The sequence below is a fragment of the Lemur catta genome, chromosome 3 (genome assembly GCF_020740605.2).
Source record: "Lemur catta isolate mLemCat1 chromosome 3, mLemCat1.pri, whole genome shotgun sequence".
In the NCBI taxonomy this organism is placed as follows: Eukaryota; Metazoa; Chordata; class Mammalia; order Primates; family Lemuridae; genus Lemur; species Lemur catta.
In genome coordinates, this window is record NC_059130.1 from 107334549 (window position 1) to 107357753 (window position 23205).

General features: G+C 55.7%; 2 protein-coding genes across 2 annotated transcripts; one reads left to right on the plus strand and one right to left on the minus strand.

Annotated features, from left to right (window-relative positions):
* Nucleotides 1–7012: 7012 nt before the first annotated feature.
* Nucleotides 7013–10180, minus strand: GPR3 (G protein-coupled receptor 3). The gene is made up of 2 exons (XM_045545823.1): nucleotides 10065–10180; nucleotides 7013–9040 (listed from the first exon to the last, which is right to left on the minus strand). The coding sequence occupies exon 2, from the start codon at nucleotides 9033–9035 to the stop codon at nucleotides 8043–8045; it is 993 nt and encodes a 330-aa protein (XP_045401779.1). The 5' UTR covers nucleotides 9036–9040; nucleotides 10065–10180; the 3' UTR covers nucleotides 7013–8042.
* A 6338-nt stretch (nucleotides 10181–16518) lies between these two features.
* Nucleotides 16519–20368, plus strand: CD164L2 (CD164 molecule like 2). Its single transcript, XM_045545824.1, has 5 exons — nucleotides 16519–16650; nucleotides 17096–17263; nucleotides 17365–17436; nucleotides 17953–17997; nucleotides 19491–20368. Exons 1-5 carry the CDS (start codon nucleotides 16563–16565, stop codon nucleotides 19637–19639), a joined length of 522 nt encoding a protein of 173 aa, XP_045401780.1. The 5' UTR covers nucleotides 16519–16562; the 3' UTR covers nucleotides 19640–20368.
* Nucleotides 20369–23205: the final 2837 nt, after the last annotated feature.

Genomic DNA, 23205 nt, shown 5'->3' on the forward strand with positions numbered 1-23205 from the left:
GCAGTTCGGGAAGCAAGAGGCCTGAGCTTGAATACTGGCTCGCCACTCGGGAGCTGTGACCCTGTGCGAGTTGCTTCACCTCTTTGGGCTGATCTGAGAGGAACAAGCATTTATCGAGCGCCCACTACCTGCCAACGACTGCATATATTTTATTCCAATCTTGAGACGCAGGGGTCCCCTATTCTACATATAAGAAAAACAGATTCACAGAGGTGAAGGGAGTTGCCAAAGATCACACAGCTGGCCAGAAACAGCCACGGCTCAAACACAGGGCTCAAGCCAGAGCCCATGCTCTGTCCACCGCACAATTTAAACGGCTAAAGAATCTCTTCATCTAGAATCAGTCTGTAGTGTTGTAGGGAGCATGTTAAAGGTTTCGATTCTTATCTGCCCCTCCCCCTGGTGTCCAGTTTTACAGGTGCAATAACAGGTTAGGGTTATTTTTGCTCTTGCTTTGAAATCAAGCGAGCATGACTGAGGGCCCAGCTACCCTAGACCCTTAGAGCAGGAAGTACCCTGCGCAGCTACCTGGGAACAGAGTGGGTTCCCTAGGCATGGGTGGGAGCTTCACACAGACACACACTAACATACGTTTATGTGTACTCAGACACGTATACATGCAAGGAGACGCGTGTAAGTGGGCACACGAGAACCCAGGCCCAGGGACACATGCACGCATTGTGCACAGACCCATGCCCTTGTTTGCACAAGGACACAAATCAGCATACCGTTGCAGAAACCCACACAATCCCAGGCAAACCTCACACAAAGTCCTCAGGAGCCACCCGCTCTACTCACTGCCTCTGCCAGTTCCTCACTGCCCCCTCCTGGCTGCCCAGTGGCCAGGGCAACCTGGCACCATTTCCCGGAAGTTCTGCTCTGGGGTGGTTGTCAGCTAGTTCCCTCCTAGATCCACCAATCTGGGAGCAGTTTCAGGTGCCCCCCCTGGACTGCCCCTCAGCCTCAGGAGGTGTGGGTGCCTGGGGGGCACTCTTGAAGATTGAGGACATTAAAAAAGCCTTTAATATCCAAAGGAATCTTTCATGGTAGAATTGTCCCTTGGTGATAGGAGGGCAGGTAATACTTAGGGCAAAGGGTCCTGCGTAGCCACACTCCCTGCCCTTGCCCAAGCAACTGCGTACGCATGTCCACAGTGCACACGTGAGTTCACGCTCTGCATACACCATGAAAGAGGATCAGACTCCTGGCTGAGAAGTCAGAGATCCGGTCTTCTAGCTCCCACTTGGTGCTGCCTCTCTGGGCCTCAGCTTCCTTGCCCATTCAACAAAGAGTTGCCTGTGATGCTGTATCCGGCCCCCTACTCTGGCGTCCGACCGTATTGGGCACTGACACTGCTCCCGGAGTGTGTGCCTGAGTAAAGCATGAACCATAATCATGCACCTATGTACTCCTCCGGACAGTCTTGGAAGGATTACCAACACAAACCTTTTATTCCTATTTTACAGATGAGGAAACAAGGCACAGAGAGGCACAGCAACTTGCCCAAAGTCACACAGCAGGCTGGCAGCAGACATAGAAATAGAAACCCTCTAGTTTCCAATGCCTGTCTGCCTACAAGAGAGCAGAGCACCTGTGGGCTCGGGCCCTAGCCAAGAGGACTGGAACTGCAAAGGCTAAAAGCCAGAGGCTCTGTCCTTTTGTCTGGGAGCCCTGACAGGGTCCCTGTGGCTGTCTGAATGCTTGGAGGGGAACTAGAGGAGGTCCCAGTTTTAGGCATTTAGCATGGAGGCTGGGAAAAGGCAACTGGGAACTTGGGTGGGTTCCACTGCTCCCTGCCCCCACCAGTAGACTGAACAAACCTCAAGCTTCTTTTTATGTAAAGCCAGAGGCAGGCTAAGGAAAGAGGGTTCTTCCCAGCCTGTGGCCAGTTGGTTGCTTGTTCATCGAGGAATATACACACATGCATGCATGTCGGGACTCCATGTGTGTATACTCACATGTGGATTTATGTTGGTGCATGCCTACATGTACACTTAGGCTATTCCTAGGCATGTATAATATGTAAGTTTGTGTGTTTGAAAACCCATATACACATAACTGCATTTTTGTCTTTAGTTGAGGCATATTTATGTGTATTTGGATGTGCATATATAAATGGTGCCTGCATATATGGCAGGTGACTTTATGTACATGTAAAATTTTGCTTGCATGCATCCTTGGTATGTTCATGAGTATATTTAGGTATGTGCAAATGTTCACATGCATTGGTGTATAGAGTGGGGTAGAACATGTCTACACACACCACTGGTGTGTGTAAATGTGCATGCAGGGGTGGCTTCATGTGACTGTGTACACATGAATCATAGGAGTGCCCTCCCAAAAGGGTATGACACCAGTGTTGCACCCAGTCCTGGTATAGGAGGTGCCCTGCCTGGCTCCAGCCAGGCTCTGACTGGGCTTGCAGCACCCCCACCCTCACCCCCCACGTGCACACTATTCCCCAGACCCATCCTGCTTGGCCAATTTGCAGCCTCTCGCTCCCAGCTCCTGAGAAGGCCTGCAGCAAAGTCAAGGGGCTGGTGGCCAATTAGCGAGAGGGTTAATCAGGGATCTGGGGACCCCCGGGGGGGCGGGAAGCTGAAGGCAGGCATTAGGGTTGGCAGGAGCATGAGCTGCCTGTCGTGAAGCTGAGGGGGGGGGGGCGGGGCTGAGCCAGCCTGTTGGTGCTGGAACCGAGGGTCAGCCCATGAATTCATGATTGCTGTGCACTGACAGCAGCTGGGAGCATGTGCGGGTGTGTATGCTGTGTGTGAAAGGGTGTACACATGCATTCAAGTCCTTGAATGTGGTTCTGCATGCAATGTGCATACGTGACTATGGATACCATCTGTATGCACACATGCAGTTGTGTCTGTATATATGTGGGTGTGCAATAGTGTGCAATAGTGTGCAAATGGTTTGGGGTATGCAAGCATGCCTAGACCTGTGTGCATATATGTGTATACAGGGTAAGTCTGTGTCTGTGTATATAAACATGTGTGCAAGGGCATGTACATACATTCAAGTGTGTGCTCCAGCATGCAAACGTGCACATAAAGTTGACCTAGTACTGTGCAATTATGTATTTGTGTGCACAAGTGTGTGTACATTAGTGTGCAGATGTGGCTGGGTATACATGCATGTCTGCATGTGTGTGCATGTATATGTGTGTTCTCTGAACAGCCAGAGGCCTGGACATGTGTGCCTGCGTGTGTCTGCATGCATGCAGGTCTCTGCACAGAAGGAGCTGGGGGATGCGGGGCTGGCGGTTTCCAGACTCCAGCAGGGAATCTGACAGCCGAGCCTTGCCACAGCCCCCGGCCCCGGGAGCCTGTTTTCCAGCCTGCGGAAGCCGTGAGCCCGTGAACTCATCTTATATTAATAGCTACTGTCTCCTCACTTATTGCAAGGAGAGGCCAACATGGCCCCCGCTGGTGCTCAGCACTCAGGGCTGCCCCCCTCACCACACAAGGCCAAGGGAGAGGGGAGGACAGAGGGCCCCACCCTCATCCCAGGCCCTCCCCCTGCAGGAAGGTGGGGCTTTGGGCCCCAGCCCTGCCTGCCCAGCCCACCCTCCGGCGCCCCTGTAGCCGGCAACCGGGTACAGGGGTTGAAAAGCAGAGGCAGGGAGCCTGGGAGGCTCAGCTACCCGTCCCCACACGTGTGCGCACACACGAGCACACTCACGCACACACACGCACGTGTGTGCTGAGCAGCCCCGGGCTGAGCGCCAGAGGTGTCTGAGTCTGAGTCTGAGGCTGGAAGAGATAGGAGGCTTTGCTCTGAGGGCGGAGGATGGTCCTGCCCTCATGCGCCCTCAGTCTGAGGCAAAAGACATGACCTGCTCTGAGCCTCAGCCTAAGGGGGGAGACAGAGCCGGCTCTCAGGAGTTCCCAGTCCCCGTGGGGAGACGTGACCTTGTACTCAGGAGCCCCCAGTTCTGAGGAGAAAGAAAGAGATCTGCTTTCAGGAGCCTGCAGCTGGGACGCAGCCCTGTCTGCATGGTCGCCCCCCCCCCCGCCCCCGACTCCCCGACCCGGTCGAGGAAGACAAGACTTCTCTGTAAGTGTTCACTGGGGGAACTGTGGTGAGGTGTCCACACGAGTCCCGTCTTCGCAGCCACAGGAGGGCTCGGCCAGGGAGGCTTCCTGGAGGCCCTGAGCTGTGTCTGCAGAATCTCGTGGGGAGGGAAAACCCAACCAGCCCCACCACACACAGGCTCCCAGCTAAGGGACAGATTCAGACACCCCTCAGGGTGGGCCCAGGACCCAAGGCAGAGAGCCCAGATGCAGGCTCCCAGAAATGCCTCAGATCCACCCCACTACCACCCCCAGACAGACAGGAAGCCATCAGCATGGGGGCCCAACCCAGGCCCTCCCAGACACGGGATGACAAGCGGTAGGTCCCTGCTTGGACCCTGGAACGGGAAGCTGGGCTAGGGGAGCACAGAGCTGAGCCCCACCCAGTGTGGGATGGGCACCTGGCCCCTCTCCTGGACCTCGGTGGGGGCTTCTCAGGAGCATGGGAGAGGCAGCAAGGAGACCTTCCCTACATCACGCCTCCAAAGGTTGGGGTATAACCTGGAGACCCCCACTTTTCCCCCAGCCTGGGGACAGGCCCTCCTGCCCGTTTCCTCGATTGCTTTTTCTGGGCTATTCCTGAAACCCACTCCCTCAACCAGGAAAGAAACAGATTTTGAGTCAGATAGACCTGGGTTCAAATCCCAGCTCAATTCCTTACTAACTGTGTGACTTTGGGCAAATCCAATGTCATCTTTCAGGGAGGCCATTCTTGGGCACCTTCATTTAAAAATTACATACTCTCGGCTGGGCACAGTGGCTCACGCCTGTAATCCTAGCACTCTGGGAGGCCGAGGCGGGTGGATCCTTTGAGCTCAGGAGTTCTGAGACCAGCCTGAGCAAGAGCGAGACCCCGTCTCTACTAAAAATAGAAAGAAATTATATGGACAACTAAAAATATATATAGAAAAAATCAGCCGGGCATAGTGGCGCATGCCTGTAGTCCCAGCTACCTGGGAGGCTGAGGCAGAAGGATCGCTTAAGCCCAGGAGTTTGAGGTTGCTGTGAGCTAGGCTGACGCCATGGCACTCTAGCCTGGGCAACAGAGTGAGACTCTGTCTCAAAAAAAAAAAAAAAAAATTACATATTCCCTGTCCTTCTCCTACTTTATTTTTCTCTGAGGATCTATAGCTATCTAACATTACATTTTTACAAAAATTTTTCTGTTCATTACTATTCCCCCAGCTAGAATGTAAGCTGTCCATGAGGACAGCAGTGAATAAATGAAGGCCCGCTACTCTCAAACCCTCAACCTCCTCTCTTGTAAAATGGGGACAACGTCACCTATCTGATGGAGCCACAGTGATGGCATGAAACATTTGGCTCAAAGCTTGGTGTAGGGGAGGTGCTTACTGAGTGGGGGGTCTTTTCCAGGGACCCTTCAGGACGGTGGAGAGAGAGGAGAGGATAAGGCTCAGCCTGACCTGGTGTGGCCTCCCCCACTTGGCGCCTGGGCCTGTTGGCTTGTCCACCCACCTTGGACTTTTGGGGAGGATCTTGAACACCAGGCAAAAAGACTCTGGCCAGGGAAATGGAGAAAGACCTGTATCCAAGCCTGGCTCAGCTGTGTGAGTTTGAGCAAATGGCTGTTCGTCTTTAAGCCTCAGTGTCCCCATCTGTATGACAGAGGGGTGGGCAAGAAATGCTCTGAGGGCCCCACCTCCAGGCTTTGCCCACCTGTAAGGCCTGGGAGGCTGGGAGGCTTGGCTAATCAGAGCTTCCTCTTCAGCCACACCCCAGACCTGCTCCTGCCCTTGCCTGATGAACACCCCTTTCCAGGGTCCACCTCCTCTTCCGAAACACCCAGATTCAGGGCCCTGCACACATATGTTCCCACCTGCACACACTTATAGTCACTTACCTTTGCATGGAAAAGAAACTCTTCCAGCTCCAGAATAACCAGACCCTATCTGACTACCTCCCAAATGTGGGCCACTGGCCCTAACAATGAACTCCAACATAAATCAGGGACCAGAATGTCCTAAGTCCCAGGCTTGGGAAGGAAGGAAATGAGAGGCCATTTCTCAGTAGACAGAGCACAGATTCTGGAAACACATGTTCCCGGTTGGGCCAGTCACTGACCTCCCTCAGCCTCAGTTTCCTTATTTGTAAAATGGAGAACATACTACCAGCACCATGGGATGCTTGTTAGGCATAAGTGAAGGAGCATATGTAGTACACTTAGCCTAGCCTAGCCTACTGTGTGCCTGGCACTCAGTAAGCACCCACTATTAGAAAGGGCGGCCGGGCGTGGTGGCTCACGCCTGTAATCCTAGCACTCTGGGAGGCCAAGGCGGGAGGATTGCTTGAGCTCAGGAGTTCAAGACCAGCCTGAGCAAGGGTGAGACCACATGTCTGCTAAAAATAGAAAGAAATTAGCCAAACAACTAAAAAGAGAAAAAATTAGCCGGGCATGGTGGCGCATGCCTGTAGCCCCAGCTATTCGGGAGGCTGAGGCAGGAGGATCGCTTGAGCCCAGGAATTTGAGGTTGCTGTGAGCTAGGCTGATGCCACAACACTCTAGCCCAGGCAAGAGAGTGAGACTCTGTCTAAAAAATAAAAAAAAAGAAAAAAAAGAAAGAAAAAGAAAGGGCTGTTATTGTTAAGGAAACTAACATGCTTTGAGCATATTCACCACGCCAAAGCCCCAAACTGGCTAATGTGGGCAGGATGTAGGCATCCTCAACCCAGGATGGGCCCAGCACCCTGGTTCCTATCCCCAGGGGGAGGTGAGGTCCTTGCCAGGCAACGCCCAAGTCTGAGCAGAGGAGCACTGACATCCTGGGGAGTTACCTTCCTACCACACTCCACCCTGGGTATCCAGCCCCTGGATCTCCCAACAGGCCCCCCAGGTCTTGCCTGACCCTCTCATTCCAGGTTATCCCCCATCATACCCCCCTCCGCACCCTCCACACGCACATGTGGAAACATACTTATCACAAAATCATTTTTTTATTGAGTTGGGTTGGGGACAGGAATGGGGGATGCACTGGGGACCATACCCCGGTTGGCAGAGGGGTGGGGTGTTGGCTCGTGCCCCGCCTCCTCTAGGGCACCCGAGGATGAGGCCTGGTCCCCTGGCCCTGGCTGTGGCGCTGGAGGCCAGGCTGGAGCGTTATTGGGATTGCGCGTTCTGTTCCCGGCTGCCTGGCCGGGCTGCAATTTCCCCCAAATGGCCACCAGAGGGCAGCAGGCCCCCAGCGCAGAGGAATTCTCGGTTGCTCAGGTGATGGCTTCTTAAAAAAATAAAAAACCAGAGGCTGGTGTGTTCCCCCTGCAAACCCGAGGGGGGCGGGCCTCGGGAGAAGGCTCTGGTTTCTATGATCTCTTCGATAAAAAATAAGCAAAAATAATAACAAAATACGTGGTTTTTCTTTCTCCCTTTACCCCCTACAGGAACTGAGGTCAGAAATGGGGGTGTGGGGACTGGGGGTACCCTGGTATGGCCTGGATTTCAAGGTGTGGTCTCATTTTTCCCCTAACCACCCATAAATAAATTCAAATAAATAAATAAATCATAAATAGATACTCTCTTTGTATGTGCACATAAATAGAGACAAATCTTTCTTTCTCTTATCTAGGCAACTATGTGACTAAATCTTTCTGACTCTTTAGCCCAGAAATTCAAAAGTAAAGTGACAATGGCCAAGGTCAAATTTTGGGGAGGGGGAAGGTCAGGGACTTGGAATGGCACTGTAAAACTCCCAGCATTCTGGAACTGCAAGCCAGCTGGGCTGTGGGACATTTCTGAGTGGAACCCTGACCACCTGAACATTCTAGAACCTTGGAGCCAGCTGGCTCCCCACAGGGATCTGAACAGAATCTTGAAACACCCAATGTCCTAGAACTCCAGAACCAGCTGGGTCTTGGGGGTGTGGAGCTGGAGGTTTGGAACAAAGCCCTAGAGAACCTAACATTCTGGAATTCTGTAGTGATCAGGGCTGAAGGGTCACCAGGATGTCACTAGACGTCACTGGGGGAGCGGGACCGGAAAGGGATCTTGGAAGAGGAACAGCAGCAGCAGATGGCCCACAGCACCTTCTGCACATCCTGGTTGCGGAAGGCGTAGATGATGGGGTTGATCATGGAGTTGTAGGTGGCAGGCAGCAGGGTGAGATAGGTGTAGAGGGGCGGAGAGTGGGCATCACCCAGCAGGCAGTAGACAGTGAAGGGCAACCAGCAGGCGGCAAAGGCGCCAAGCACCACGGCCAGTGTGGCAATGCCCTTGCGGGTGGCCACATAGTGGGAGGCAGGCAGCAGGTGCCGCTGGAGGGCAATCTGCTGGGCATGGCGGCAGACGATGCGGCAGATCTGGGCATAGAGCTGCAACATGATGCCAAACACCATGAAGAAGGCAATGGCCAGGACCACCAGATGGTTCTTGGAGAGTGGATACACCACGCCACATGTGGTCAGGCCATCCAGGCAGTTCCAGGCCAGCACAGGCAGCAGCCCCAAGCCCAGAGCAACCCCCCACACTAGGGCCAGCATCACGTAGGTCCGTGTCACTGTTGTCTCCGAGTAGTAGGTGAGGGCATTGTACAGAGAAAGGTAGCGGTCAACAGTGATGGCCAGTAGACTGCCGATGCTGGCGGTAAAGGCCATTGCCAGCACACCAACCAGCACCAGTCTCATCTCCACTGAGCCGATGCAGAAGACAGCAGCAAAGTGCAGGACTAGGCCCAGGCCTGCCAGCAGGTCTGCCACAGCCAGGCTGCCCACCAGCAGGAACATTGGGGCACGGAAGGCAGGAGTGCCCACGATGATGGCCACCACCAGAGCGTTCTCACAGGACACCAGGGTGCCTGAAATGCACAGCACCACGTCCCAGGCCCTAGGCGAGCTCAGCGGTGGAGCTGGGCCTGTGGACCCCTCAGCTGGGTCTACGCTACTCATGTTCACGGTGCCTGGGCCAGCCGAGAGCCAGGCCAGGGGGCTTCCTGTACCCCACATCATGGTACCTGCAGGAGAAAGGCCCTGTGAGAAGCTGGCAGGGCTGAGTGTTTAGAGGAGGGGTCTGGAGGGGGTGTGGTGCCCCTCAGGATACCTGGTGGGGTCCCAATGCCTTGTCTCCCCATTCATGCCCTGGGGCTGTTCCCAGGATACCTTTGTCCTCGCCAATGCCCCCAGGTGCCTAAACAGGGGTCTCTTTTCCTGAGGACCCCAGTACTGGATCTCTTCACTCTCCCAATCCCCTGGGTCCTGCAGGCCTCTTTGTCCCACGTGTGTCACCAGAGGAGAGCCAGATGAAGGGCACCATAGGTGGATGGCGGCCCAGAGGATCCAGGGCATGCCCTGAAAGGCTCAAATTGGGGGAGGCAAACATCTCGAGGCTGAGAGCAGCTCTGCTCCCTCCCATCAGAGAAGATGACGCTCTGTTTCTGAGGCTCCCAGACCCCTCACGATTCTCTGCACTGCCAGCTCCAGGCTCCACCCCCAGGGAATGCGCGTGAGGCTCCCGCCAGCCACCACCCCACACTCCAGGGGTAACACCTGGGAACTCAGCCCCTCCCTACATACACCCTTCCAGACTTCTGGCCCCAGCTGGACTCCTCTTTTTGTCTGAACCCCTGGGTCTCTGGAACAGACATCCCCTGCTGGAAGCCTAGGTCCCTGAGTCAGATCCCTCCTTCTGCTCGAACACCTGAATCTTGGGCCTGACTTCGTCTCCTGGCTCGGATATCTGGATTCCTACCTAAGTCGGACACCTCCTGCTGCTCAGACGCCTGGGTCCCTGCCCCAGACGCCTCCTGCTGGGTCAACCTCAGATGACCATCGTCCCTCCAGCTCCCTGCAGAAATGCTCACCCTTCGCGGGGTCATCCAAGTGACCAGCACCGGAGCACTTAGGCCCACACCTGCTAACCCAGAATCTCAGCCTCGACCTCAGACCCCGGCCAGCGGCTGGGAGCCTTCTGCCGGCCCAGTGCCCCAGCATCCTGCTCGCCCCCCGGACGCCTGGTGCCCGCGCGGGGACACTACTCACCGCTCAGGACTGGGCGCGGCCGGGCCGCGGGAAGGCTCTGCTCGGGTCCTGAAGGCGCAGGGCGTGCGCGGACCCCTAGAAGCCCCCACGGCCGCGGGAGAAGCGGCGTGAGTCACCCCGCCCCGCCCCCGGCCACCGGTTCGGTGACGTCAGCGGCCCGGTCGGCCAATGGGCGCGGCACGCTGGGGCGCAGCGCGCGCAGCGCGGCATAGTAATGAGGCCTCGCACCGCCCGCTCCCCCATTCATAAAAAGCGACCGTGGCCGCGGCCCCGCCCCCTCCCTAGTCGGCCCGCGCTGTCCTTGACGCGGCGCCCTCTGCGGGCCGGGGGTTTCAGGGGCGCTGGTGGGAGAGCCTTTGAGAAGTCTCAAGGAGGCTGCAGGGGATGGGGTGGGAGGAGCGGAAAGGGGACCCCAATAGGCGGTGGGGTGATGGGACCCTCGGGTGGCAGAGAGAGGCTAAAGAAATTCAGGTGACGAAGATCTTGTGATGGGGGTGAATGGGCCTCCCTGTGAGGATGACGGAGTTGCCGAGATGATGGGGCCCTGAGGTGACGGTGGCAGGAGCACGAGGGAGCAGGGAGGTGGGTGGCAGTGACGGTATGAGCATGATGACAGGATCTTGGGGGATGGTGGCCGTGGGACGGTACAGGGGGAAGCCCCCAGGGCAATCACAGCAGTTTCAGGGTGACTCTGCAGCATGATGGAATTCAGGGATCCCAGGATGGCCGAGAGGTGGCCAGGGAAGATGGAGTGTCCAGGTGATAGAACTTCAGGTCATCACAACCCTGTCAGAAGTGCCAAGGTACTGAGGTGAGAAAGCTAAGTGATGAGGGTTGTAGGGTCCTGGAATGAAGATAGCAGGCGACAGCAGTGAGTGGGCCCCAGGGTGCAGGGGACAGGGTGGAGGGTCTGGACTGACAGTGACCAGGCAGGTAAGTTGCTGCCAGGGCAGGTCCCGTGATTTTGGGGTTGGGATAAGGAGCTGGGTGATGTCACTCACGTCAGCCCAATAGCGCCCTCACAGCTTGGGAGGGGTGGGCCTGGCAAGATCTCAAAACCTGAATTATTTATTCAAGGATCTGGAAAGCCAGCAAGGGGGGGGGGGCACTTCCCCGAAGCAGCAGGAGATGGGGAGCCGGGAAGAACTTGGATGAAGAAAATCTGGCAGCTCAGCCCTCAGGCCAGGCCCCTCTCAGCCTTTCAGGCATCCTGGTGGGGTGTGCAAGGAGAAAGCTCCCTCTTCCCCATCCCTGCCTGCCCTAAATCCCAGGGAACCACCCCAGCAGAGTTCTCCAGGTGGGACTGATGTGACCAGTCCTGGGGCAGGGGGGCTAGCTGCCCCTTCTCCCCCTGTCTCTAGCTTTGATCCAGGGGTCACCCAGACCCCCATCACAGCCTCTCTGCAGCTCCCTTGGTCAGGGTCCACCAGGCAGGTTCTGGGCTTGGGTGCAGGGCAAGGGAAGGCCCAAGTGGCAAGGAATATGGGGAGAGGAGAGGGTGGGGCTGGGGAGGGTGATGACTTCAGGCTGGGGGTGGTGAGTTGAGGGTACTTAACAGGTGGAGGTGGTCAGGAGTGTAGATTGGATTCAAATCCCAATTAATCCATTCCCTAGCTGTGTGACTTTGGAGAGTTTCTTCAGCTCTCTGTGCCTATTTCCTCATCTGTAAGACAGGAACAATATTAGCACCCACCTCCTAGGACTGTTGGGAGGGGCCACATGTCATCAGCACTAGCTGTGCTGGCTGTGGATAGCACAGCTGGCCAATGAAGAACCCTGGGAGGCACAGATGTGCAGCTGGTGCTTGGATGACATCACCCGGGGAGAGCAGAGAGTGCAGAGGGGCTTCAGGGAACCCCCCATCAAAGGCACACACTGGGGACAAGTGTGCTTCTGCCCCTGGGCCTTTGCACTGGTCATTCCTTCTGCCTAGGACCCCTCCCCTTCATCCAGGTCTCTGCTCCCAAGTCGCTTCTGACACGGACTCCCTGACCTCCACCCCAGATCACCACTCCCCTCCCCTCACTCCCCCTCCCTTCTCTTGGATTATTAGATGTCAGAGCATGAAGCTCTCCTGAAATTATGTTTACACACATTTTTGTTTGTTTTTGTTTTTTATTGAGATAAAGTCTCACTCTGTTGCTTGGGCTAAAGTGCCATGGCGTCAGCCTAGCTCACAGCAACCTCAAGCTCCTGGGCTTAAGCAGTCCTTCTGCCTCAGCCTCTCGAGTAGCTGGGACTACAGGCATGCGCCACCATGCCTGGCTAATCTTTTTCTCTATATATTTTTAGCTGTCCATATAATTTCTTTCTATTCTTAGTAGAGACAGGGTCTCGCTCTTGCTCAGGCTGATCTGGAACTCCTAACCTCGAGCGATCCTCCCGCCTCGGCCTCCCAGAGTGCTAGGATTACAGGCGTGAGCCACCACGCCCGGCCCGCCCGCACATTTGTTTTTTTTTTTTTTTTTTTTTTTGAGACAGAGTCTCGCTCTGTTGCCCGGGCTAGAGTGAGTGCCGTGGCGTCAGCCTAGCTCACAGCAACCTCAAACTCCTGGGCTTAAGCGATCCTACTGCCTCAGTCTCCCGAGTAGCTGGGACTACAGGCATGCGCCACCATGCCCGGCTAATTTTTTCTATATATATTTTTAGTTGTCCATATAATTTCTTTCTATTTTTAGTAGAGACAGGGTCTTGCTCAGGCTGGTCTCGAACTCCTGACCTCGAGCGATCCACCCGCCTTGGCCTCCCAGAGGGCTAGGATTACAGGTGTGAGCCACCACGCCCAGCCACCGCACATTTGTTTTTGCCCCATGTCAGACCCCCACTGGAACATAAACTCCATTAGGGCAGTGACTGTGTCCTGTTTTCTGCTAGAGAACAGTGCCTGATGTGTGATCAATGCTCGACAATTATTTGGTGACTGGATGATTAAAAGGAGCAGTCAGAGAGACAGAAGTTCACAGAGAGCAGTAGGATGTCTGGTGTCAAGGAACTGGGGGTGTCAGAGGAGGAATGTAAGGGCATCAGCACCCCAAGGCTCAGGCATCGCATTTCTCCCCCATCAAAGCTGGGTACCCCCAGATCCTTGTGGGGGTCTCAGAGAAGGGTGAAGGTTGGCACAGAAGGGGTGTATCAGAGACGATCTTCTGCTATATTCTGAGTGGCAGTGATTTATTTTATTTTTATTATTTTTAAAATGTTTAATATTTTAAAATTCTAATCCCATTACAAATTAGCAGTGATTTTTTGTTTAAGTTTTCGTAATTTATTGATCCTCTGGTGAAAAATCTGCACGACCGCTGCAGATAAAGTCATTGCAGAATTTTTTCCGATTGCCAGCACCAACCCAGGCCTCAGGGGTCCCTGGTTGTCTGCACTCTGCTCTTGTGTTGTTTAGCTGTTTCTTCCCACACAGGCCATGTCTTGCAAATCTGTATCTGGATTAATTTTTCTTTGCATAATCTGAGAAATCGAAATCGTAAATCATGCCCAAGCCAGTTGCCTTGCCGCCACCACAGAATGGGTTCTGAATCAAGTTTTTGTCTTAGGTCTGATTGCCTTCCCAGGGTGAAGGACATCAATGACCCTGACCATTTGTTTCTGCTGAAGTAGTCGGTTGGTCATGAACTTCCTGATCCCAATAGTTACCCTGTCATTCACAATGGAGGTTGATCCTCAGGAAGCCAGGGAGGAAAAGAGTGCAGTGATATTTCTAACCCTGAGAAACTCCGGAAATCCATGAGACTAAAGCGGGGCTATGGATTTTCACGTGTGTGCTCTCTCTCATGCACCAGACTGCTCGTGCCAACAGGACAATTGAGGCCATCCCCACTAATCAGGTCTCTCCTCCCTGAACACTTGCTCTCTAGAGGAAGGGGCAGCCCCTCCTCTCCTGTTTTTCCCCTGCCCTCCGCCCCTACCTCCTTGCTTCCTTCCCACCTACCAGGGGCCAGGCCAGAGCCCAGTGCTTATAACAACCCTGCAAAGTTAAGGGACAATGTCCCCATTTCACAGGTGAGGCCCAGATAAGCCAAGGGACTTGCCTCAAATCACATGGCAGAGCTGGGAGCTAAAGCCAGGTCCATCTGTAACCAAGTCTAGTGTGACTTCCATTCTAGCCTAGATGTGACGCTCTCCCCAGAAGGGGGCAGGGGGCGCCGGTAAAATTTGACTAGGGCTGACAATACCTGCAGTTTCCCAGGCGACCACCAGATGGCTGTGAGCACTCACTTCCAGGTGAGCCATCTTTCCTTTCCTCTCTTCACCCATCTGGGGAATCTCTTGGGCCTAAATTCTTAGGGGAGGAGTGTGTGTGTGAGAGAGACACAGATATCACCACACATGAGCCCCTTGTCCAAGACCAAGGGATCAGGCATCGCATTCTTAGCATAGACTCATTCATTCAGCCAATATTCACTGAGGGTTCCTCTGGGCTTGGGTTTTGGTGGGTGCTAGGGTCACAGAGATGATCTGGCCACAGTCCTGCATTTTCAACATTCAATAAATATTTATTGAGCATCTACTATTTGCCAGGCATGGAAGATATGGAAATGAACAAAAATCCCTGCCTTCTTCTGGGAGCTTCCATTTTAATAGGGAGAGATGTGCAATCTACAAATACATACTTAATGTGGTATCAAGTAGGGAGCCCTTGAGCGTCTCACAGACCGGTGGGGCAGATAAACATGTATACAAACAGTCTCAACATGGTGGAGTATGGTTCCTGCCTGCATGGAACTTACAGCCTAGGAAACGAATGAGTAATCAATTATACATTCGATACAGGTGCTGAAGGAAAGAGCAGGTGCAGGTGTTGTGATGTAGAATAAACAAGAGGCCTCTTTTAGGTAGGGAGGCCATGGCGCAGGTTACTTGAAGAGAGAATGGAAAATTGTCAAGGGGAGGGAAGGTGTTGATGTGCTTGAGGTCTAGAGAGGAGGCTAGTGTGTCTGGTGCCAAATCAGCAAAGGGGAAAGAGAGGGGTTGAGCTCAGTGAGGTGGGCAGGGGCAAGATCGAGTGGTCGCAGAAAGCAGTGAGGCAGAAGCCACTGGTGGGTTTAAGGAGGGGAGTGATATGGTCTGACATGTTTTCAAAGGATTGCTCTGCTGAGTGGAGAACAGACTGGAGCAGGAGGCCACTGCAGGCATTCAGGCAGGAGGTGGCGAGGGCTCCGGTATGGAAAAGCGAATGGATCAGAGCTACCAGCTGGTACAACTGCTATAGCAGCTCAACCTCGTTCTGAGACAGTCACAGAGGGCTTCCTGCAGGAGGTGGCCTTTTAATGGTGTCTTGAAGGATTAGTTAGATGGAGTCGGGGCGAAGGAGGACCCTCTAGGAGACAGAGCAGCTAGGATAAAGGCAACGGGATATGAAGGGGGAGGTGGAGGTGCTGTTCTGTCTTCTTGGAGTGTGGGGAGGTAATGAGAGCCCAAGACAAACTAAAAAGACTTCTAGAGCCAGGAATCAAAGGGTTGTGGAGGCCAAGCCATTGTTGAAAAGTTAACTGGAAGAGACATGATCAAATCCACGGTTTCAGGCGAGCCTTGCTCTTTGGTGCCAGTGTGGGGAGGGGCCGGGAGGCTGAGAAGCCGCAGGAGGGAGAGAGGGCAGAGAGGGGTGAAGATGAGACTTGGTTTCCAACTAAGCAGATGGGCAGAGGAAGACGGAGAAGAGGGGGAGGAGGTGCCCCCTAAGGAGCCTGAGAGGTGGCTGTGGGGAGAGGCGACAACCCAAAGAAGCTGGTGCCAGAGCAGGAGAGGTGGCCGTGGGGAAGGCTGCGGAAAGGCCCAGCTGACCTAGGAATGGTGTGACCCAAAGGGTGTGGTGGGGCCGAGGCAGACACAGGGGCTGAGGGGCACAGGGAGGAGGGTGCAAGGGCTGAAGCGAGGTGGAGAGGGGGCACCAAAGCTGGGCCTGGGCAGCCAGAGGCGACGGGTCAACTGAAGCCCGTCCCGGCGGTCACGGGGCCTGGTTGGAAGGCGCACCCGGCAAGGCCTGGCCTGTGCTGAGCCCTGAAGGCAGGAAAGTGACCTCACTTCAAATCCAGATTTTGCCACTAACTCTGTGACCTCGGACTAGTCACTCACCTTTTCTGAGCTTCAGTTTCCTCACCTGTGAAGCAGGGGAAAACACAGTCGCAACTTAACAAAGTTTTCACGAAGCAGCCCTTGGGGGTACCCAACAACCACGTCTGCAACTAGTCATGGACCCCGCCCGCTTTTGTCCAAGCCCCGCCCAGACCACTGAACACAGCCCACCTGACCGCGCCCACCAGCCACGCCCCCATCTGCCCCCGCCTTTCCCTGGCTCAGTCCTGGACGAGCGAGCCCAGTCCCACCTGGCCGTTCCCCCACAGGCCACGCCCCTGCCTGACCACGCCCCCATTTGACCACGCCCCGGTTGCCCAGGTCTCGTTCCCCACGAGCTCGGCAGAGCCCAGTCCAGAAGGGACGCGCCACGCCAGCTGTCCGCGGACCCCCGCTCCCGCCCCCGCGCCCATGGCCGCGCCGGGACCCCGCGCCTTGCGGGCTGCGCTCTGTGGCGGCTGCTGCTGCCTCCTCCTGTGTGCCCAGCTTGCTGTGGCTGGTAACGCGCTCAGGGTCTGGTCAGGGGCCCAGACAGGGGCGGGTGGAGCATGGCCCTCACCCAGCGGCCATCCCAGGAGCAGTCTGGGCTGGGGAGTGGGGAATTTTCCAGACGTGTGCAGAACTCCGGGGGTGGAAGAAGGGGGCTCTAGCTATGTGTGGGGCCCTGTGTGATATACAGGCTCCAGGTGTGGGGGATTAGGGACCTTCAGGTGCGTCTGGGGGTGGTGGCTCCAAATGTATCTGGGAAGCCCAGATGTATGCAACTGGAGGGCCTCTGGGTGAATGGATGTGGGGGAGGTTCTAGGTGAGGGTAACCATGCACTTGTGGAAGCTCCAGGTGTGTGCAGGGGGTGCAAGCCCCAGTAGTGGCAGGGTGGAGGTGGGTGGGTGATGCCGCTTGGCTTTGAGGAGCTGCTCCCTCCCCACTCCCATTGCACTCCCAGGTAAAGGAGCTCGAGGCTTTGGGCGGGGAGCCCTGATCCGCCTGAACATCTGGCCAGCTGTTCAAGGAGGCTGCAAACAACTGGAGTTCTGTAAGCATTGTGTGGAGGGGGACAGAGCACACAACCTCTCGGGCTGTGTGTGGGAGCAGTGTCAACCAGAGGAGCCAGGTATGCAGTTGGCAGCATCCCAAGTTGTGTGTCTCCGGCTCTGAACTCCGGGGCCTTGGCCCCTCTCCTCAAAACCTCTCCCCTGCACTTTCTCCCACCAGGACACTGTGTGGCTCCAGCTGAGGTAGCCAAGGAAGGTTGCTCTGTCTACAACCGCTCAGAGTCATGTCCAGGTAAGGCAGCTCCCACTGGCCAAAGCCAAGTTGGAGGGAGGGGGCTGAAGTCTCCCCAACCATAGCCTGCCCCCTAGGAGGAACCAGCCTCTCTCTGGGAGTGGACTATACCCACCAATACTTGGGTCCAGTTTCAATTGTCTTTAGCTCACTGAGAAGTCCCTTCCCCCCTCCGGCCTGTTTCCTCATCTGAAAATTGGTGCAGGTGTATAGAAGGATGGGGCATTAGCTCTTCTAATTTAAGGCATGTTAAGGGCTTGGGACATTCAGAAGGGAATGGAGGGGGCTTCCTGGAGGAAGTGACATCAGTGATGAGCCCTGAAGGTAGAGCTGGAGAGAGGGCACATCTGGTGGAGGGAGGGAACTGCGTAACTAAAACTTGCAGGTAGGGATGTCAGGTGTCTGGAGCAGGGACAGGGGCTTGATCTGAATCAGAAGTCCAGCTGTGGGCAGGACTGGGGTTTGAGGGAGTCGGGGTGGGAGGGCTGTTTGGTCATGCATTTCCCGTCTCCCCAGCAGCCCACCACCACCCCACTGATGAACCGAAGACGATCACAACAGGTAGGTACTACCAGGGGGTGGGGCAGCGGAAAGACGACAGGTACAGGGAAAGACAGATCTGGGCTCAGGCACTGATATGCCCTGTGACCTCAGCCTGTGACTTCTCCCCTCTGAGCCGGTTTCCATGTCTGTGAAATGGGCTGGATTATACCTATATCGCAGCATCGCTGTGTGGATTTTATGAGAGGGGGCATAGTGCCCACTTGGGTATCTGACTCACTGAAGGCGAAGATATGACAGCGCCCCTCCCTTCCCCCATCACCAGTTCTGGGAACTCAGGGTGACCCCTCAGGACCTGTCCTTGGAGCTGAGGGTGTGTGGCTCACATTGGTGATAAGATGTCCTCAGTGACTACTGCAACCTCCAGGCCCAGAGAGGGTCACAAAGCAGGTTCCTGGCACAGCAGAGGCAAGAACCCTGCCCCCCTCGGTTCCCACTGCCCCTCGGAGCCTGGAGGTCAGCAGACTTGGCTGGGATGGCTGGAGAGGCTCTTGGTTAATTAAAGCCAGAAACCGATCTCACAGGCTGCATTATTGATGGCTCGGCTCCCTCAGCGCGAGCCCCAGATCGGCCTTGTGTGGCTCATTTCTCCCCTCTCTGCTCCTCTTCCCCCTGCTATTGCCTCTGGGGCTCCCTGAGCAGCAGCTGGGATAAGCCTTTGCCCTTCATATTCTCAGACTCCCTTACTGGCACAGCAGAGGCAAGAACCCTGCCCCCCTCGGTTCCCACTGCCCCTCGGAGCCTGCCCTGTCCTGGGCACCTGGCCCAGGGCCTGAAATGGAATCCCTGGTAGGAGCTGACGGGTAACATGGCACAGTTGGGAGCCACCCAGGTATACTCTGGCAACCATGCCCCTAAGGCTCTAGCCTCTAAGGGGCAGAGGAAAGTGTCAGGGGACCCTCTGTGAGTATGGCTCTAAGTCTGAGGTGACTTTGGCCAAGCCTGGCCCTCAGCCAGGACCCTCCCTCTGACATGCAATCAGCAGGGTGCTGGCTCTGGGCCTCCACTTCCTCCTCTGCCCCCTAAGTAAGGCCTCTGACATTGGGTGACACTGGGGTCTCAGGGCTTAGGAGTCCTGAGAAAGGACCTCATCATCTGTATGTGGGCTCTGAACCCTGAGATCCAAGCCTGAAAGGGACTCTGGGCTGGGTGGTCTGGATGCCCGAGTTCTAGATCCATCCTCACCATGTTGGGCTAGTGAGGGACAGGGAGGCTGGAGGGGAGCTCAGCCACCATCTGGTCCATGTGATCAGGAGGCCCAGAGAGGGTGTGCGTGGGGTAAAGCCACAGAGCAACTCGGGCAGAGCCAGGGCTGAACAAGCACCCCGCCCCCCAGCCACTGTCCCTCCTACCAGGCACTCCTTAGCTGTCTGCAGGAGCTGGGGGGAACTTCAGAGCCCAGTGTTCAAGGACCACATAGTGATGACTGGGGCCTCAGGGTACACCAGTTATGGGGGTTGAGCTTTGACCTCTACCCTGCCTCACCCCTGCAGGGAGCCCCTCAGTCCCTGAGGCCCACAGCCCTGGCTTTGATGGGGCCAGCTTTATCGGGGGTGTCGTGCTAGTGCTGAGCCTGCAGGCAGTGGCCTTCTTCGTGCTGCGCTTCCTCAAAGCCAAGGACAGTACCTACCAGACACTGTGAGTACCTGGCCAGTGCAATCGCAGCCACTTCCCCCTCCTGCCCTGCAGTTCCCCTCAGCCCTAAGGACAATGACTCCCTCCCAACGTCCCCGTGTGAGCCACACCCCTTTTCTCTCCTCCATTTGGGGAGCTTTCTCTGCCAGATGTTGGCTGGGATGAGGACTCAGCCTGGGCCAGGTGTCTGGGAGCCCAGCTGAGCCCTGCTGTGTCTTTGTTCCCTCATGCTGCCAGCAGGGAGGAGAACCAGTAGGTGACAGCCCGGGCGAGTCCATGGCCTGCAGTTCTGTGGCCGTGGGCAGGAGCTGGGGCCGTGTGTCTAGTTTGGTTTTCCTCTGAGAAGGAGAGCTGTGCCTGGGCCCCCGTGTGCCGTGTGTGCTGTGGGATGGGTTACTGCAGCCTGGATTGAAGTGTTTGCTCTTCCAGCCGCTGCCTGCTCTCCGGGGGGTGGGGTCCTCAGCCAGCTGAGGCAGGGTCACCTCCCTGAATGTCCTCTCTACCCTCTGCAGAATCTGACCCCTTGGGCCTGGACTCCACACTGAGGGGAAGGGGGGACGCAGAGGCTGCCCTCTTGACCCCTGTGGCAGGGTGGGTGGGAAAAATTTTGGCCACCAATTTTTGGCCCCTGTGGGCACGGAACAGGCCCAGCGCCCGATGCCTGACGTGCCTTCCTGTTCCGGGCCTGGTACCTGCAGCTGAGAGCCTCCCTCAACCACCTCGTGTCTTGTCCATCGTCCCTGCTGGGCTCCACAGCCTGGCACCTGAGTTTTGTGCCTGCCTCTTCCCACCAACCTGGCCTAGGCACTGTCCCCAAATAAAGGAACTCCTTCCAGTACTGTGCTTCATGTCCTGTGTCTTGGGCTCTGCGTGGGTTGGATGGGGCGAGGGTATGGCCACTGTTCTCTCCTTTATTTACTTATTTTTTTTTGAAACAGTATTGCTCTGTTGCCCAGGCTAGAGTGCCGTAGCATCAGCCGAGCTCACAGCAACCTCAAACTCCTGGGCTCAAGTGCTCCTCCTGCCTCAGCCTCCCAAGTAGCTGGGACTATAGGCACGAGCCACCATGACTAGCTAATTTTTCTCTTTTTAGTAGAGACGGGGTCTCACTCTTGCTCAGGCTGGTCTCGAACTCCGGAGCTCAAGCCATCCTCCCGCCTCAGCCCACTGTTCTCTGCTTAACGGGCATTCTGCCTAGGATTGTTGCTGTCACCTTTTAAAATATTTTCATCTTTGACACCTGCCTAACCCTCTCCGCCTGCCCTTGTAGTACACAGGTGAGGGTTCGAAGACTCAGAAAGGTAAATGTACCTGCCCGGGATCACACGGCTGGATGGGGCAGGGCTGGAGTCTCGGTCCAGGCTTTTCTGACCCCAGAGTGAGCAGAACTTCATCCCCAAGTAATCTCCAGGCTCTCTCAGCCCCGTAAAGTTAGGTCTTTGCCCCGGTGTCCAGGTAGAGCACCCCAGGACTCCCAGGCAGCTGTGTCTGGCGTTCCTCACTCAGGCTCTCCTGGAAAGCCCTGGCTCCCGTGCCCCATCCCTGGGCACAGAAGTTCCCCAACTAATACTGTCTCCCACTGATCAGGCACTTGCTGGGGCCAGGCTAGCTAAGAGTTTGGCGTCCTCATCTCATTCGACCCCATAACTGTGCTGGGAATTTGAGAGGAACAGGGCAAGGGTTGAGAGCTCAGCCCAGGGAGCCTGATTGCCCTGTGTGAACCCAAGCAAGTTGTGTAACAGCTCTGGCCCTCAGTTTCCCCATCTGTAAAGTGGGGGTAGCACATCCAGTGGGATGTGGAGAAGGTTCAGAGCAGGCGTGCGTGCTGTTTGCTTCATTCCAGGCCTCCCCATCAGTCCTTCCAGCTGTGGAGCCCGTGGCTGGGCCCTCTCACCTCTTCCTCCTGCAGTACAGCCACACTCTGGGGGCTGCGGCTGCAGGTGGAGCTGCTCTACAGGTAGTTCCACCTCCTCTGCTCACAGAGGGCTCACCTGCCCACAGGCCGCACCACCCACGATGCCAACCACGGTCCAACCCACCCTCACTCGTGCCGAATCTCTAGCCTCTCGGGCATCAGCCCCCTCTTTAAGCTCCCCTCCAGCTCCTTGGTCCCCATCCTGTTCCCAGCCCGCCTTGCCTTCTCTACCTTCCCAGCCTTCGCACGTGCCATTTCTCCTGCCCGGATCACTCTTCCCTGGCTTCTCCCTCAGCACAATTTCTCTTTATCACTCTCATTTTATTTATTTATTTTTAGAGACAAGGTCTCACTCTGTCGCCTAGGCTGGAGCACCATGGTGCAGTCAGAGCTCATTGCAGCCTTGAACTCCTGGGCTCAAGAGACCCTCCAGTCTCTCAAGTAGCTGGGACTGCAGACTGAGATGGGGTCTCTCTATGTTGCCCAGTCTGGTCTGAAACTCTAGGCTGAAGCAATCCTCCCGCCTCAGGCTCCTGAGTGCATTTCAGACCTTTTTCTATGAATTTACAACATATATACACACTCATAACGTTTTTAAAATACAAAGTGGGCTCATGCTGTACATATAGTTCTGTGCTTTTGCCCTTCTCGTCACAGATCAGATTCACCCTGACTTGTCCAGATGGTCACAGTTTATTTGCCTGGGTCCTATCAATGGCTGGCTGGGTCATTTCCACGTTGACTCTTACAAGATCTTGGCATGCCCATGGGAGAGTTTGAGGGGGACAGATTCCTGGAACTGAAACTGCAGTTTCAGGGCATCCTTCTCACGGACGCATCCTGCCAGGCAAAATCAGCCTGCACTTCCCTGATACCACCCGTGCCTCAGCCCGCTGGTACTGGGCCCAGCACAGAGGAGCCCTCAGGGAGGGCTTGCAGAATGAGTGAATGAATGAACGAATGAGGCCTCCCTCTCCTCCCCTTCCACCTGAGGTCCCTCTCTGACTCAGGCCTCATCCTTCACATGTGGACCATGGCTGCTGGGTTCTCGCTGGCCTCAGCCCCCAGGCACCCCCTGCACAGGCTGCCCTTTCGATTGGCCTATATTAGCAGCTGTCTCCTAGGCCTCAAGGGACTTGCGGTTGGGCATGAAGTCACTTCCCTAAGGGGGCTTCTGCCTGGTGGGGGCATGGGACTTGGGCAAAAGCTCTGTGGCTCTGGGCACATGAGTGCCGGAGAGAGCAGAACTACATCCCATCTCTGGGCCTCAGTTTCTCCTTTCTTCAACAAGTGTTTATTGAGCACCTGCTTTGTAGCAGGCCTGTAACCCAGGGCCAATGATAAGGGCTAAGAGAGAGGCTGGGAGGGTGGGAGGTGACGTGCAAACCCCGCACTCAGTGTGACCCTGGACTGCAGTAGGTGCCCAGTAAATAGTGGCAGTAGTCACTGTTAAGAGTGGAGACAAGGATCAGGGGAGGATTCCTAGTGGAGATGGCCTTCGGGCTGGACCTTCCTGGACAGGTGGAGCTTCACAGGTAGAGATGAACATGAGTGTAGAGGGCTGGAGAGGCGGCTGGGGGCCCTGGCAGCCAGGGTCAGAAGTTGGACTCCATCCTGGTTGGACAGGGCAGAGGGAGGAAAGGCCCCCACCCCCTGCT

Excerpts from the sequence above, each read along its gene's own strand:
- GPR3 (XM_045545823.1), bottom strand. The coding sequence starts at position 9,035 with ATGATGTGGGGTACAGGAAGCCCCCTGGCCTGGCTCTCGGCTGGCCCA.
- CD164L2 (XM_045545824.1), top strand. The coding sequence starts at position 16,563 with ATGGCCGCGCCGGGACCCCGCGCCTTGCGGGCTGCGCTCTGTGGCGGC. Across the intron at positions 17,264-17,364 it reads GTGTCAACCAGAGGAGCCAG|GACACTGTGTGGCTCCAGCT; the intron begins GTATGCAGTTGG and ends TTCTCCCACCAG. Across the intron at positions 17,437-17,952 it reads CCGCTCAGAGTCATGTCCAG|CAGCCCACCACCACCCCACT; the intron begins GTAAGGCAGCTC and ends CCGTCTCCCCAG.